At 47.2% G+C, this 17,500-nt stretch overlaps 1 protein-coding gene across 4 annotated transcripts in view; it reads right to left on the minus strand.

Moving 5' to 3' along the window:
- The window catches only part of SOX6 (SRY-box transcription factor 6), a 442,476-nt gene that overhangs the window by 423,185 nt on the left and 1,791 nt on the right, over positions 1–17,500 (minus strand). Inside the window, exon 2 of one of the 4 annotated variants that reach the window (XM_083164677.1) lies at positions 9,026–9,121. The exons of 2 other annotated variants lie outside the window; for them this stretch is intronic. In XM_083164677.1, coding sequence (XP_083020803.1) covers positions 9,026–9,062 — 37 coding nt within the window. In that variant the 5' untranslated portion in view covers positions 9,063–9,121. Of the gene's footprint in view, positions 1–9,025; positions 9,122–17,500 lie in introns of those variants that run through there. One more of the 4 variants, XM_083164682.1, reaches the window with a different exon arrangement.

Raw genomic sequence — 17,500 nt, forward strand, 5'->3', positions numbered from 1 at the left:
TGTACACATTATACGATTCAGGACACCACCCCCCCCCCCCCCCCCCCCCCCCCCTGGATGTTCAGATGATAGTGGAGGGTCGTTACTGATATAAGGCCAGATTCTCTCAGCTTCAAAAGTGATAAAATTGGATAGTGATAAACAGCCAGCCAATCAGCTCCTACCTGCCATGTCACAGACTGTGTTTGAAAAATGTCAGAAAGGAGCTGATTGGCTGGCTGTTTATCACTCTCCATTTGATCACTTTTGAAGCTTAGGGAATCTGGCCCATAGTGAGTACACACTAGACTGCATGTACGATAATATCCTTAACAATATTGTTATGTATATCGCTTACAAGACATAAAATATCACAGTGTATCCAGCTTTAGAGGACGATTCACTTTGCGAATGGCTAGCTAGCGCAGATATCGCACAAAATTCTCTCGTTTACAGCTATAAAAATACAGTTAAAAAAGAGGCCCCGGAACAGAAACATAGGTACTTATGTAGTATCTGGGCTGCCGATTTAGAAATCGGATCGGATCGCATCGCATCGTATCGCATCGCATGCGACCAAATCGTATGCGATGCGATGGTCAAGATTTTTCCATAGGATTCAATGTTAAAATGGTCTGAGTCCAAAAGAGGGGCGTGGCCTGGCTGGACATGGAGTAGGCAGCAGTTCTCCACGCTCCGTCTCTATATCCTGAAAAACATCCTGCACTGCTGCCGCTGAGGACCCTGACCCCTGCTCCAGGCGCGGACTATCTGCTGTGCAGTCATACCTCTACACTGGGGCAGTTTCTGGAATCCCTGGAGGCTGACTTGCGGTCACACGCAGCTGCGGCCTGCTCCGGCGCTGGGATTTGGAGGCCGCTGGTCTCCGCTGCTCCGCTGCCGCTCTGCCTTGTGGTTTCTCTCCCGGGTGCTGCAGCGGGTTGAGGTGACGAGCGTCGGTGGCTCCCCGTTGTGTTGAGCGGTGGAGCGGGAAGCTGTCTCCTCTGGGACTTGCTGCCGCGGTCCGCGCGGAGGGTACCGGCGCCATCTTGCCTGCGGGCTCCCTGGCTGTGTCATTTGGGATTCTTAGCGGCTGTGGAGCGGCGGCCAGTGGTGAATAACTATTCTTCTATTCTGTTTGACATTCCGGTCCTCCCGCAAATTTCCTGCTGGTCATTGCTGAGGTTTTAAGGTGCCTACTTTTGTGATCCTGGAAACGATAACTTGATGCGGATGCCATTTTCTCCAACTGGAGGTACAGTGCTGGTGACTGAAGTTTGGTGCATTTATCTAGGATATCTGACCCTGTTCTATCTAAATACTGGCCCCTTACATGCCAAGGGCAGTGTGCTAGCCACTGCCCATATTGCCTCAGGACTATCCTATTCCTAATTTGCTTTTCTGATCCTCCTGTTTATGACCATGGAAACTTCTGTTCACCATATACTGGATGCGATACATGCCTTTTCGGCTAGACTACTTCTTCGACTGGATGAGATTCAGGTGAATGTCCCATCCTCTCCTCGTGCCTCTGAGAGACATGATGCAGTTTACCAGGATGACCTGTCTGTGCCTAAGGGCCCTGAGCCCTCTTCTGCTAGTATACCAGTCTCTGCCTTGGACATAAGTGTCTATGGAATCCTGTACAAAGATGAAGATATTTGCTACACTACATCCGCAACCTTTGACCATACCATGGCCTTCCTTCAAATCCTGTTTTGCTAATTATGCTTTCTATAAACTCCTGGAACAGGATCATTCCTACTCGTATATCCACATGTGCATATTACGGTTGCTCTCCTGGGTTGCCCTCCTGCACTTGAAGATGGGTTTATTTTGCTCGCCATGCTACCCCAGGGGACCGAGGACTGGCCGGATTAATGTCTCACACTGTATTTTAGTTCAAGATGTTGTCTGCATTTGACCTCTTATTATCTTTCTTAGTATTGATGCTTTATATCCTAGTGAAGCTGTCTATACCTTTTATTATTTTTCTAGGTTTAAAATTTGTTTTAATACTATATACCACATTGTGCCTCATCACCTTTGGTATTATTTTGTGAAGGAACCTCTATCCCTATATTATTTTAAGTTTATAATTTTGCAAATGCAATATGCAGCTCTATAATATAGCTCCTTCTGTATCCTTATTACCAAATGTAACATATCATTATACTCAGGGGTATGGCCATCCTAGTTTGGCTGGGTTTGGGGTCATATAAGTATAGCCCTCGGTATATCCTGCTTTCGACATTCTGTAGTTTTTATGGGGGGGGGGGGGGGTGGATGGGTTAGTTTTTATAGTTAGTAAGTGTAGCTTAGTGGGTTTATAGGGTATATGGTAGGTTTAGGGCTCCAGGTATTCCCAGGTTGGGGGTGGGACATACAGGGTGGGGGGTTATTGGGGGGTTGCTTTGGGTTCCTTTTGGGTATAATTTTTTTCTTTTTTAAGTAGATATTTAGGCATTAGCTGGTGTGGCAATAATATATTATTCTGTACCTCTTATTCCCAGTGATGTGCATGACTTTGGTGTGCTCGTGTGGCGCCTGCGGGTACATTAGTTGTCATACAGTATCTATGGGTTGTTACCTTAATGTATCATATCTATGTCCGGTTTCAATACTATTATAATATTCTGCTGCAAGTTAATTTCGCCTACCATGCTATGCATACTGTTGGGGGTATATTTGTTATGTTTGTTTTGCAAAATCAATAAAAATTATTGAATTAAAATGGTCTGAGTCCATTTTAACATAGAATTCAATGGGAAAAAGGGGTCCTTTTCCTTTCCCCACTATCCAAGTGGGCATGGAGTTGGATATAAACCTGTGGCGAGCGTAGCGAGCCACCGAGCCCGAAGCGTGGCGAGCGTAGCGAGCCCCGCAAGGGTACAAGGAATACTTTTTAAGAAATATGCGTCCCCTCGCGGGGCTCGCTTCGCTCGCCACGCTTCGGGCTCGGTGGCTCGCTGCGCTCGCCACGCTATATAAAATCAACTCTATGCCCACTTGGATAGTGGGGAAATGAACAGGACCTTCTTAACATTGAATCCTATGCAAAATCGTATCGCATCGCATCGCATCTGATTGTATGCCTTAAGGTAAGGCATACAATCACAAAATCGGCAGCCCAGATACTAGATAAGTACCGAAACATATTATAGACAAAGTATTATAGAGAGAATGAGACAATTTGTAGAAAATGGCTCCATCTACAGTCCTAAAGGAAGATGGTTTGAGAAACTAAAAGCATTTACAAGCAGGAATTAGAGCGCAGGATTTCTAGCAGGACGGTAGGATCCCATTAATGGACAGTTGGACCCCCCCCCCCCCTCTCCTGCGTGTGGCTTGGCCACACTGTGCTTCAAGCACAATACACACAGGCTGCTGACTCTGGAAAGCCACAAATAATGCTCAGTGGAATGTTCCCCAAGTGGAATAAAATTCAGCTTGTTTCCAGCGAGCCGGTGTGTGCCATTAGATAAACCTTACAACACAGCACCCTATGCAAATCTCTGCTCTGCGCCCAACAAGAATAACAAAACCCTCTAATGAGGAATGTTAAATAAGCAGAGCTCGTTACTCTAAAGACACAGTGTAACAGCCAAAGATGACAAACACGCAGAAAATTCTAAATACGCTGGAGAAAAAGTGCGAGACGCTCGACCACATAAATCAGTGTTTTGAATACTTTTTTCTCTATGGGTATAATTGTGCCTTAGTTTCCTCTAATGATTTATTGAAGTAAATATTCTGTATGGTTTAACAGCTACTGCTCCACAATCTCAAGCACAAACCTGCCTTTATGCGGCCAGTCGGGAGCGGTGAATTCACTGCAGTATTCTTGGGCTTGGCAAATCTACATTTCTAGGTACTTCTAAAGAAGTTGATGTACACGGAGCTATTGAAAAGGCTAAACAGTGCCCTCTGGAATAGGTGCCAAGAAAGTTTCTTAGGCAGGATAAACAAAGGTAATACGTGGAAAACAAAATTATAGACAGGCGATTTTCCGGGTGTGCTATGTTTAGTCGGCATGCGGACATTTTGGCCAACGGTTACAGAATGTCGACAGTTGGCAATTTACATTTTTAATGCAACACTAAACTTCTATCTAAAATGGGATGCTGACATTCTGGCTGGACGGCATTCCCAATGTTGGCATTCTGACTGCATAGCGATTGCGGGGCAGATGTAACATGTATAGAGAGATTTAGATATGTGTGAGTTATTTTGTTTCTGTGCAGGGTAAATACTGACTGCATGATTTTTTTACACTGCAATTTAGATTTCAGTTTCAACACACCCCACCCAAATTTAACTCTCTGTCTGCACATGTTACATCTGCCCCACCTGCAGTGCAGCATAGTTTTGCCCATTTTGAGAACAAATTTGTACTGAGATCAGATCTGAATAAGGGCCTTTGTGTGCACCCCATTAAGGCGTGAAAAGGTGGAGAAAAACTTTATTCTAATGTCAAAACAACTCGACACTCCCAACTAATGACCAGTTAGACATTTGGAAGTTATCTGATAATTTAATTAGGTCAATAATTACTTGTCATTATTGGGGTTAAAAAAAAGGTCCACAAATGACCATTAAATCAGTTTCTCCAATTTTATGCACCCTGAAATCTATTTCAAGTATTTTAAAAAATTATTGCTTTTTAGCATTTGTGTTGACATTTAAATAAAAAAAAAAATGCCCCAAATTACCACGAAACAATACTTTTTTATCTTTTTTTTCCCTCCATCTACAAATATCCCCATAAGATGATCGCTAACGCCTCTCCTCCATCTTTAATTCATTTGTAATTTAAAAATGTATTTATTTTACTTTAAAAAATGCAGTTATTTAACTTTTTCATGTGCTAAGACATTCTCATTCTTTTGCTGGTAGTACCGCTGATTGTGGAGTTTTTTGGTACTTGTGTATTATTACGGTCATTATTAATTATGGGTATGATCATGCTCCCTTCCCTTCCCGTCATTTAGGAATTTTATTCAAGTTCATCAACACAGTGTGCAAAGGCGCACATCGGTATGAGGAGCGGGAGCCAGGGTTGTGGGGTGCAGATTGTTGAGGAAACTAGCACCGCTTATCCATCGAATTTGTCGATTTGATGCGTTGACTCTCAAGGAACATTTCAGTAAAAGCTTGATCGAAATCAGTTCAGAAGTTCCAGTTTATCACGAACGTACATACAAATGATGAATATTATTAATAGTATACATAAGAAAACACAAAAAAAAATTGAATTCTTGCAAAATAAAATTCTGCCTGATGTCTGTGTATCACCCTATATTTTGGGACTCTTTTATACTGAAGATTCCACTTATCCCTGGAGCACATATAATGTTCAGTAATGTCATGTGTGTTTTATTCCTCATAATATCTGACTGTACTCCTGTATGAGGGAGCATCTCCCAGGTCTCCTGTGTGAGGGAGCATCTCCCAGGTCTCCTGCGTGAGGGAGCATCTCCCAGGTCTCCTGCATGAGGGAGCATCTCCCAGGTCTCCTGCATGAGGGAGCATCTCCCAGGTCTCCTGCATGAGGGAGCATCTCCCAGGTCTCCTGCGTGAGGGAGCATCTCCCAGGTCTCCTGCGTGAGGGAGCATCTCCCAGGTCTCCTGCGTGAGGGAGCATCTCCCAGGTCTCCTGCGTGAGGGAGCATCTCCCAGGTCTCCTGCGTGAGGGAGCATCTCCCAGGTCCCCTGCGTGAGGGAGCATCTCCCAGGTCTCCTGCGTGAGGGAGCATCTCCCAGGTCTCCTGCGTGAGGGAGCATCTCCCAGGTCTCCTGCGTGAGGGAGCATCTCCCAGGTCTCCTGCGTGAGGGAGCATCTCCCAGGTCCCCTGCGTGAGGGAGCATCTCCCAGGTCCCCTGCCTGAGGGAGCATCTCCCAGGTCTCCTGCGTGAGGGAGCATCTCCCAGGTCTCCTGCGTGAGGGAGCATCTCCCAGGTCTCCTGCGTGAGGGAGCATCTCCCAGGTCTCCTGCGTGAGGGAGCATCTCCCAGGTCTCCTGCGTGAGGGAGCATCTCCCAGGTCTCCTGCGTGAGGGAGCATCTCCCAGGTCTCCTGCGTGAGGGAGCATCTCCCAGGTCTCCTGCGTGAGGGAGCATCTCCCAGGTCTCCTGCGTGAGAGAGCATCTCCCAGGTCTCCTGCGTGAGGGAGCATCTCCCAGGTCTCCTGCCTGAGGGAGCATCTCCCAGGTCTCCTGCCTGAGGGAGCATCTCCCAGGTCTCCTGCGTGAGGGAGCATCTCCCAGGTCTCCTGCGTGAGGGAGCATCTCCCAGGTCTCCTGCGTGAGGGAGCATCTCCCAGGTCTCCTGCGTGAGGGAGCATCTCCCAGGTCTCCTGCGTGAGGGAGCATCTCCCAGGTCTCCTGCGTGAGGGAGCATCTCCCAGGTCTCCTGCGTGAGGGAGCATCTCCCAGGTCTCCTGCGTGAGGGAGCATCTCCCAGGTCTCCTGCGTGAGGGAGCATCTCCCAGGTCTCCTGCGTGAGGGAGCATCTCCCAGGTCTCCTGCGTGAGGGAGCATCTCCCAGGTCTCCTGCGTGAGGGAGCATCTCCCAGGTCTCCTGCGTGAGGGAGCATCTCCCAGGTCTCCTGCGTGAGGGAGCATCTCCCAGGTCTCCTGCGTGAGGGAGCATCTCCCAGGTCTCCTGCGTGAGGGAGCATCTCCCAGGTCTCCTGCGTGAGGGAGCATCTCCCAGGTCTCCTGCGTGAGGGAGCATCTCCCAGGTCTCCTGCGTGAGGGAGCATCTCCCAGGTCTCCTGCGTGAGGGAGCATCTCCCAGGTCTCCTGCGTGAGGGAGCATCTCCCAGGTCTCCTGCGTGAGGGAGCATCTCCCAGGTCTCCTGCGTGAGGGAGCATCTCCCAGGTCTCCTGCGTGAGGGAGCATCTCCCAGGTCTCCTGCGTGAGGGAGCATCTCCCAGGTCTCCTGCGTGAGGGAGCATCTCCCAGGTCTCCTGCGTGAGGGAGCATCTCCCAGGTCTCCCGCGTGAGGGAGCATCTCCCAGGTCTCCCGCGTGAGGGAGCATCTCCCAGGTCTCCCGCGTGAGGGAGCATCTCCCAGGTCTCCCGCATGAGGGAGCATCTCCCAGGTCTCCCGCATGAGGGAGCATCTCCCAGGTCTCCCGCATGAGGGAGCATCTCCCAGGTCTCCCGCATGAGGGAGCATCTCCCAGGTCTCCCGCATGAGGGAGCATCTCCCAGGTCTCCCGCATGAGGGAGCATCTCCCAGGTCTCCTGTATGAGGGAGCATCTCCCAGGTCCTCATCTGTACTGGAAGGGGTCATTTACTAACACTTATTAAAATGAAAAGAGATTACGTTGCCCATAGCAACCAGATTTTGTCTATCATTTCTCTAATGCATTTCAGAAAATGAATCCGATTGGTGGCTATGGACAATATCACCTCAGTTTTAGAAGCTTTAGTAAATTTACCTGTAATGCCCCATCCACACGGGGCGACTGAGCATCTGTGCTTAGCGATGCAGTTAGGTGCAGACCGCTCAGCACAGACCGATCAGCACACAGCGCGGCACCAGCGATGTATAAAACCATTTTGGCCTTTAGCTTGTGCCGACATTTTAACCATGTCAAACATGTATGTCGACCTACACATCCAGATACCTTCCAAGTATCCACAATTAACAGGAAGTATCCCTACCCTCACCACTGTGGTGACGCCCCCTACCCTCACCACTGTGGTGACGCCCCCTACCCTCACCACTGTGATGACGCCCCCTACCCTCACCACTGTGGTGACGCCCCCTACCCTCACCACTGTGGTGACGGTCACTGTGGTGACGCCCCCTACCATCACCACTGTGGTGACGGTCACTGTGGTGACGCCCCCTACCCTCACCACTGTGGTGACGCCCCCTACCCTCACAACTGTGGTGACGCCCCCTACCTTCACCACTGTGGTGACGCCCCCTACCTTCACCACTGTGGTGACGCCCCCTACCCTCACCACTGTGGTGACGCCCCCTACCCTCACCACTGTGGTGACGCCCCCTACCCTCACCACTGTGGTGACGCCCCCTACCCTCACCACTGTGGTGACGCCCCCAACCTTCACCACTGTGGTGACGCCCCCTACCTTCACCACTGTGGTGACGCCCCCTACCCTCACCACTGTGGTGACGCCCCCTACCCTCACCACTGTGGTGACGCCCCCAACCTTCACCACTGTGGTGACGCCCCCTACCCTCACCACTGTGGTGACGCCCCCTACCCTCACCACTGTGGTGACGCCCCCTACCCTCACCACTGTGGTGACGCCCCCTACCCTCACCACTGTGGTGACGCCCCCTACCCTCACAACTGTGGTGACGCCCCCTACCTTCACCACTGTGGTGACGCCCCCTACCTTCACCACTGTGGTGACGCCCCCTACCTTCACCACTGTGGTGACGCCCCCTACCCTCACCACTGTGGTGACGCCCCCTACCCTCATCACTGTGGTGACGCCCCCTACCCTCACCACTGTGGTGACGACCCCTACCCTCACCACTGTGGTGACGCCCCCTACCCTCACCACTGTGGTGACGCCCCCTACCCTCACCACTGTGGTGACGCCCCCTACCCTCACCACTGTGGTGACGCCCCCTACCCTCACCACTGTGGTGACGCACAACTGTAGTATTATAATATAATCGAAATGACGACTTAGGCCCTTTCCGCTCCTACCTCCAATCTCTGTCTTCACAGATCTATTTCTCCATATCCAGCATTTTGGTTTCACTTTCTGTTAAAGAGTAATTGTGTCTGTTGTGTGGCCTCTAGTGGTCACTGGTGGTACTTCACCTCAAAATAGGAGAGGAGTTAACCCTTTAAATATACAGTATATAGCAATCACTGAGTCCTCAGGATAGTAATATTTTCCTTGCTGTCTGGGTTGCCGTCATATCCACGGTTTAATAAACGGAGCAATATTGGGAAAGATGTGCGTGGTGATATACAGTAGGTAACCTGTAATATACCGTATATCTCATCACAATACATATAATAAATATCTCAGGGGGAAGCACTTACCTCCAGTCACTGACTGCTCTAACTGTGCATATGCCATTATCACACCTCTAAGGCTATACAGACGCACCTCTGGGCAGTATACAGGCACTCGTAGAGCTAGGAAAAAATATAGGGAGTAAGCGCCATTAGGACTGTATATACATATAAAGGGCAGACACCTCTCAGACTACATATAGCTACAGGAAGCACACACCTCAGAGTCTATATACCAGTGTTCCCCAAACCCAGTCCACACAGAATCCTATAGCTGTGTCCCACCCAAGGGCCGCAGTGTCCGACAGTGGTGTTGGCAATGGCGTAGCACTAGCCCCCATAGGAGGTGCTGGGGGATTCCCCCAAAAACCAGCAGGATGTGGCGTGGATGACGGCCCCTGACAACGAGCAGGTTCACAAGGGGGTAAACTCCATAAAGGTGGATATTAAAACATGGGTGCACACATTACACCCATTAAAGAAATGCCTATGGGCCTCTATTCAGACTTGATAGCAGGGCAAATTTGTTCTCAAAATGGGCAAAACCCAGGTGCACTGCAGGTGGGGCGGATGTAACATGTGCAGAGAGAGTTAGATTTAGGTGGGGCATATTCAAACCGAAATCTAAATTGCAATGTAAGAATAAAGTAGCCGGTATTCACCCTGCACAGAAACAGATTAAAACCAAAACTAACTCTGCACATATTATATGGGGTGTGGATCATTAGGTTGACACCACTAGGTCGACATGCTGAAAGGTCGACATGAGGCTAGGTCGACACAAGCATTAAGTCAGCATGGGCAAAGTCGACAGTCAAAAGGACGACATGGGATTTTTCACCTTTTTTTTTACCCGAATGTCGACACAATCAACATGGACACTGAAACGTAGCACCGCGTCCCCTTGTATGGGTGGCTGCGCTCACTACGCCCAGCACACTTTTATTCTCCCACCACGCCCTAGTGGATGGTAGGGCATGAAATACCGCCTGTCAGCACATGTCGGTTCAAAAAACTGTGAAAAACCCCCATGTCAATCTTTTGACTGTCGACCTTTCCCATGTCGACTTAATGCTTGTGTCAACCTAATGACCCATCGACCTTGTCCCATGTCGACCTTTCAGAATCTGGACTTAGTGGTGTAGACCAACATGCTTTAGACCAACCAACCGTATCCCATTACATCTGCCCCACCTGCAGTGCCCATGGTTTTGTCCATTTGAGAAGGAATTTGCCTTTATGAGTGAACCAGAATAAGGGCCTATATGTAGATATGGGAACACACCTCTAGAGCAATACGTGCAGCACCCAGCACCTGTCCCTGTGTCAGAGCCTGCATAATCTGGGGGCATCCCGCATCTCACTGACGACTGGGGTGTTGAAAACGGGCATTGGGCACTAAGCCACACCTTCTTTCTGCACGGAGGGACTCTGCGGCAGTGCACCTTGTGTTACTTTGCTGTGCATCGACTGTGTACACACTGTGAGATTTGACATTAGATTTTGACTATATAGTCAAAATCGCATGCAAAGCGCATACAGATCGCATGCCGGTTTTTTATCCCGATCACACAGTACAAAAAGTATGTGATGCGCATACTTTTTGTACTGCCTTCTGATCGCAACGGGTGCGATCATGGCACCGTGTATGGGCACCTTTATTCTTGTATATCTATATTCTTGTATATCTATATCAGGGAGGGCGAAAAGGGCGACCCCCCCCCCCCCAGACTGCAGCCAGTTCCTCTTCCACTGTGGCGTGCAAGGTTGGCAGAGGTAACGGCGATGCCCATCCGAGCCGGGAGGTAGCAATGGTAAAATGCGGGACAGGAGCACACAAACCATGCTTTTAGGCCTGTACATAGATAATAAATACCAACATACAAAGAATGGAATAAGACTTAGCCAGCGCTTGAAGTTTTGATCAATACCAGAGTTCCTCCCATATGGTCATGTAGAAAAATGGGAAAGAAATGGTACATACAATAGTGAAGTACGTTTGAAACAATACAACACACTTTAATGATAAAAACACATCATTTTTAAAAACACCAATAGTGCTAAAAAAATAGCATTAAAAAATGCAAACTTTCTCAAGTGAACTTCCACCTTGATAAAGTCCTGTAAAGGAAGAAACGCGTTGGTGACCTGCACAGAAGCCACTTAAGGATTTGGAGGACCAGAGGAGACCCACTCAGAAGTGCCCAGCAGCATTTATCCAGATGTGTGATATCTCATGCGATTGTGGAACTGCTTCATTGTCAGTTCCATAGGATCTGGTAATTACAATCCTCCATTCATTTAAGGACTCATTGAAATTCACTTGAGAAAGTTTGCATTTTTTAATGCTATTTTTTTAGCACTATTGGTGTTTTTAAAAATGATGTGTTTTTATCATTAAAGTGTGTTGTATTGTTTCAAACGTACTTCACTATTGTATGTACCATTTCTTTCCCATTTTTCTACATGACCATATGGGAGGAACTCTGGTATTGATCAAAACTCCAAGCGCTGGCTAAGTCTTATTCCATTCTTTGTATGTTGGTGTATGGTGAAGGGTTTTTGAGGAACCTGTTGGGAATAATTGACTGTCCTGCAGCTGGGTGCGCACCTTATTCGTTCACTTATCTGTGTCTATAGATAATAAATACACTAATGTTCAAAAGTTTGGGCTCACCCAGAAAATGTCATGTTTTACATCAAAACTGACTTTTATTTATCAAATGAGTTGCAAAATGAATATAACTTTATAGTCAAGACATTGGCAATGTTAGAAATAATGATTTTTTTATTGGAAATAACAATAATTCTACTTTCGTCAAAGAACGCTCCTTTTGCAGCAATTACAGACCTTTGGCATTCTAGCGGGTAATCTGAAGAAATTTCACCCCACGCTTCCTGAAGCTCCTCCCACAAGTTGGATTGGCTTGGTAGGCACTACTTGTGTACCATACGGTCAAGCTGCTCTCACAACAGCTCAATAGGGTTGAGATCTGGTGACTGTGTTGGCCATTTATAGAAACATAGAATGTGACGGCAGATAAGAACCACTTGGCCCATCTAGTCTGCCCCTTTTTTAAACATGTTACCTCAAACCATATTTGATCCTTATTTCTTTGTAAGGATATCAATATGAAGAATCCAATCATGTTTATATTGGTCTACTGTATTTGCCTCTACCACCTCTGATGGGAGGCTATTCCACTTATCTACTACTCTTTCTGTGAAGTTATTCTTCCTCCCTCTAGTGTCAGTGTAGGTCCTCGTGTTCTGCTGCTCCTCTTCCTGTGAAGAATGTCTCCCACCTGGACCTTTAAGGTTGTTTGCTGGAAGGCAATAAATTACTGGGCGCTTGTAGGGGGAGGAAGGGAAGAGGGAGTTGGGAGGGAAAGGGTTAATAGACTGAGAATGAAAGTGAGATTAAAGAAAAATAAATAATAGTGAGAATAAAAAATAATTTAAAAAAAATAAAAATAAATAAATGAAATTGTGCGCTTAAGTTTACACTCTTTTAAGTGGTTATTTTGTGGAAGGCAGCAGTCCAGTATCTTTAGCTAACTGTGCTAGTCTCGCCCTAGCATCTAACCTGATAACAGGAGAAGGCAGCGGCGTATCGCCGGTCTGTGTCTTCCATGTGCGACGGGCGGCTTGCGGTGACGTCACCTTCTCCGGCTTTGTACGGGACTTGCGGCGTGTAGCTGGGGGTGAACGATGGAGCACCCCTTGATGACTGTCCTGCTCCTCTTCTCCACCCAACGCGATTCCCTTCCAACAGGATGCTTTTTCAAGGATGGTCTGTTTAAAAACGATTTTTTTATTTATAGGGACTTTATTGATAAAAACGGAAGTTGTCACTGGCAGATGACTTCCGTTATGGCGGCAACCTCATGGTTTGGGTAATCCATTGGAAATGGGGTATTTTGTTGTTCCCACTTTTGCGCATAAAAATAATAAATTAAAAATAAAAATAGAAATAAATATAAAAATGAACATAAAGAAACAAAATAAAATAAAAATAAAGATAAAAATATAAATAAAAATGAAAATAGAAATAATAATAAAAGAAGTATAGGTAAAAATAAATATAAAAATAGAGAAAAGTAGAGTTTTTTGCTCAGAGTTTCAAGAAATTGCTGAAGAGAGTGGATGGGGAAGGGGGAAGGGCTGAGTGTTCTTTTTGTTTACAGGAAGACTTTCAGTTCAATGTCTATGTTGAGTCCTTTTGGTTCTATGGTGTCCAATTGGAACATCCATTTTGTTTCTGATTTTTTTAGAGATGTGACTAGGTCTTCTCCTCTCCAGTGTGGTTTGACATTTTGTATTCCCATGAAGATAAGGCCTTTTGGGTCTTTGTTGTGTCGGTACTTATTTTCTAGAACGGCCACAATCGCGGGCATCGTGTACCTTTAAGTTAAGGTACACAAAGCCTGCGATGGACCCGATTTCCTTTGAAATCAGGTCCATTTTGCCGGCAAAGGGAAAATCGCGGGCATCGCGTCGGTCGCGACCATTAACATTGGCCCCGACGCGACCGACACGATGCCCGCGATTTTGCCATAGGCTTCAATGTTAAAATATTTTTTAACATTGAAATCGGGAGCATCGCGTCGGTCTTGTGCCATTATAATGGCACAAGATGAGATGGACTTGATTAAGTCCATCTCACATAGTAAAAAATGTGAAATGGGCCAATATGACCCATTTCACATTATATATGTCCCCGTCGTCACCCCACAATTAACGTGAACCCGAAGCGTGGCGAGCGCAGCGAGCCCGCGAGGGGCGGCGGTGCGCGTCCTCCGACCTTTTCATTCCCCTACTATCCACGTTGGCGTGGAGTTGAGAATATAAAGTGTGGCGAGCGCAGCGAGCTGACGCGTATACCTGTGAAGTTGTACGCGTCCGCTCGCCTCGCTGCGCTCGCCACACTTTATATTCTCAACTCCATGCCGACGTGGATAGTAGGGGAATGAAAAGGTCGGAGGATGCGCACAGCCGCCCCTCGCGAGCTCGCTGCGCTCGCCACGCTTCGGGTTGGCGTCAATCGTGGGGTGGGGTTTACATTGTAAAATTGGGGGTCTCGAGAATATTTTACATTGAATCCAATGTAAAATCGGGTCCCAGGGACCCTATTCACATTTGATTCAATAAAAAAACCGGGTCGGTCGCATCGCATGCGACCAAATCGCATGCGATGCGACCGACGCGATTTTTCCGACACGACCACCCCGACGGTGTGGCCGTGCTAGGAAACAAGTACCGTTGTGTCTTTCTGCGAAGTGTGCTGACACGCTGTGTGTTTTTAATCCCTTTTTTTATATTGTAGAGGTGTTCCGCAATCCTGATTTTCAGTTTTCTTTTTGTCTGGCCAGACAAAGGCAATGGCTATTTGAAAATAAAAATTGCACCTTTGTAACCTTTTACCGTTGGGAGTGCCTGCTTATTGGAGCTGATTTGCCAGCCACAATAGGACCTTTGCATATATATATATATATATATATATATATATATATATATATATATACCCCGTATATACTCGAGTATAAGTCGACCCGAATATAAGCCGAGGCACCTGATTTTACAACAAAAAACTGGGTAAACTTATTGACTCAAGTGGGACCCTCACTCGAGTATAAGCCGAGGGGGGCTTTTTCAGCATAAAAAATGTTCTGAAAAAGTAGGCTTATACTCGAGTGTGTATATATATATATATATATATATATATATATATATATATATATATATATATATATATATATATATATATATATACATATATATGTAGTGAGTACACACCTCAGAGACTCAGTCTACACGTATACATATGAAATACACACATCTATTACAGTACGTGTGTATAGGGAGTATACACCTCTAGGACACTGACTGGGATATGCTGGTTAAGTATCCCATATCCAGATATCTGTTATCCAAATCTTTCCGAAAATCATAGTTTCCAGAATGTACTTTTTTTTCTTCCTCTAAAAGCACTACTCGGGACCTGATATGTAACTGGCACTACTGGGGACCTGATATGTAACTGGCACTACTGGGGACCTGATATGTAACTGGCACTACTGGGGACATGATATGTAACAGCACTACTGGGGACATGATATGTAACTGGCACTACTCGGGATCTGATATGTAACTGGCACTACTGGGGACCTGATATGTAACTGGCACTACTGGGGACATGATATGTAACTGGCACTACTGGGGACCGGATATGTAACTGGCACTACTGGGGACATGATATGTAACTGGCACTACTGGGGACATGATATGTAACTGGCACTACTGGGGACATGATATGTAACTGGCACTACTGGGGACATGATATGTAATTGGCACTACTGGGGACATGATATGTAATTGGCACTACTGGGGACATGATATGTAATTGGCACTACTGGGGACATGATATGTAACTGGCACTACTGGGGCATGATATGTAACTGGCACTACTGGGGCATGATATGTAACTGGCACTACTTGGGACATGAGATGAAACTGACACTACTGGGGACATGATATGTAATTGGCACTACTGGGGAAATGATATGTAACTGGCACTACTGGGGACATAAGATGAAACTGACACTACGGAGGACATGAAGCAGGGACGCATGCGACCCATTACAATGGATCGCATGAGTCCCTGCTGCCGGGAAGGTCCCGATGGGCTTGCAGGGTATTGGGTGTCCGGACACTGCTGCAAGACGTCACAGCAGTGTATGGGCACCCTAAAGATGTGTAAACACGGGGGAGATATATTGCTCAGTGTCGCCTGTTCATCAACGACCAGAGATGGTCGCTGATGAACAGGAGACTCTGCCGGGGGAAGAGACAAGGAAACAGCTGATTGCAGGAGCAAGCTCCTGCGACCATCAGGGGCTGCACACCGGAGCGCGCACAGGGGCAGGCTGGGCCAGGGTACCATGTGCCCCCCAGGCCGCTTACCTAGTTAACGGCTATGGGCCGTGCTGCATTGTCCACCTCCTAAGCTGGCCGCGGCTTCCAGAACACAGCCGCGGCTACAGGAAAATGTCCTCAGTGCAGGGGGCCGGCGGCCATTTTCCTGTAGCCGCGTCCGAGTTCTGGAAGCCGCGGCCAGCGCAGGAGAGCTGTCGGTAGCAGGGATGATGTTTCCTGCCGACACAGCCACTGCTGCCCGCACACAGTCACTGCCACCCCCACACCTGCAGCAGCACCGCCGAGCACAAGCAGAATATGGAGGCTGGATCCGGAAGCAGGCAGGGTTGCGGTTGCGGAGCAGTGACCTGTCGGCAGATCCAGCAGCAGCAGCGCCATGAGCAGGGAGCAGGCTGCCAGCCCATCGGTAAGGACACATCCCTATCTTGCACACTGAGGTGGCCCGCCCCAGGAGAAGTGGCTGAACGCTGAATGAAGTCACCACCCGGGGAAGGTGGTGTCAGTTAGACTGCGGAGGGAGGGGGTTGTATATTTTTGTATATACATATGGAGCCAAACTAATGCTGTAATGGGGTTAGTTGCTGTTGTAATTATGTATGGACCCGTTTTGTTGTATTGTTGGGGAGGGGGGAGAGTGGTGTTATATATATGTATGGAGCTGGAGGAGGTGCTTCAATGTATATATGATTGGTTTGATATAAGAGAGGCCGTGTATGTATGAATGTATGTATGTATGTGAGCAGCTATGTATGTATATATGTATGTATGAGAGCAGCAGTTTATGTATGTATGTATGTATGTATGTATGTATGTATGTATGGAGAAGAAAGGTGTAGAGGTGCGCTCGAGGGGTGGTTTCACCAGTCCACAACTTGTAAAAATACAGAATATTTATTCTTTACAATAAAACAGTTTAAAAATGTGCAAGTTTTGAAATCGTTTACACTAATTTTCGTGGTTCAGTACAGGACTTCAATCACAGGTGCAACATGATCATACGAAAAACCCTACGCGTTTCGTCCCCTAGGGACTTCTTCAGGGGTAGTACACCAAGATCAATAGGCCTTTTAAACCTTGATTAAGTGTATAAATATAGGAATACACTCTTGGGTGAGTGCTTCAAATGGTGATAAGGTCTCTGTTGTTGGTCTACCAATTCTGTGTTGGTCCACTCAATGGGAGACAGCGATTTCAGAACTTAGGGCGCAATAAAACGCCTCTCCAGCTGATGTCTTTTTCAACGTTACCGTCAGTTCAGAGTCTATCTGCCAGATACACAGTCAGCGTGGACGCAGTGGTCAGGTTCCCAAGAAAACCAGTTGTTAGTGTAGGACTTGCAGTGAGGTGGGGTCCCTTGGCGATGGGCTGCAAGCTTAAATGCATTGATCAATTCATGAACTAAAACCCCATTATTTATTTAATTGATTATTTGAATGTTAAGGTGAGTTAGTTTGTTGTAGTGAGTGCTGGGCCCCCTGTGTTTGTATTTACTAGAGTGTGTGGTCACAGGCCACTGCACCCCAGCCTGGGAAGTGGGTGCTGTTTGCACCCCATTTGTAGGAATGG

The sequence above is a fragment of the Crinia signifera genome, chromosome 11 (genome assembly GCF_055691185.1).
Source record: "Crinia signifera chromosome 11, ASM5569118v1, whole genome shotgun sequence".
NCBI classification, from domain to species: Eukaryota; Metazoa; Chordata; class Amphibia; order Anura; family Myobatrachidae; genus Crinia; species Crinia signifera.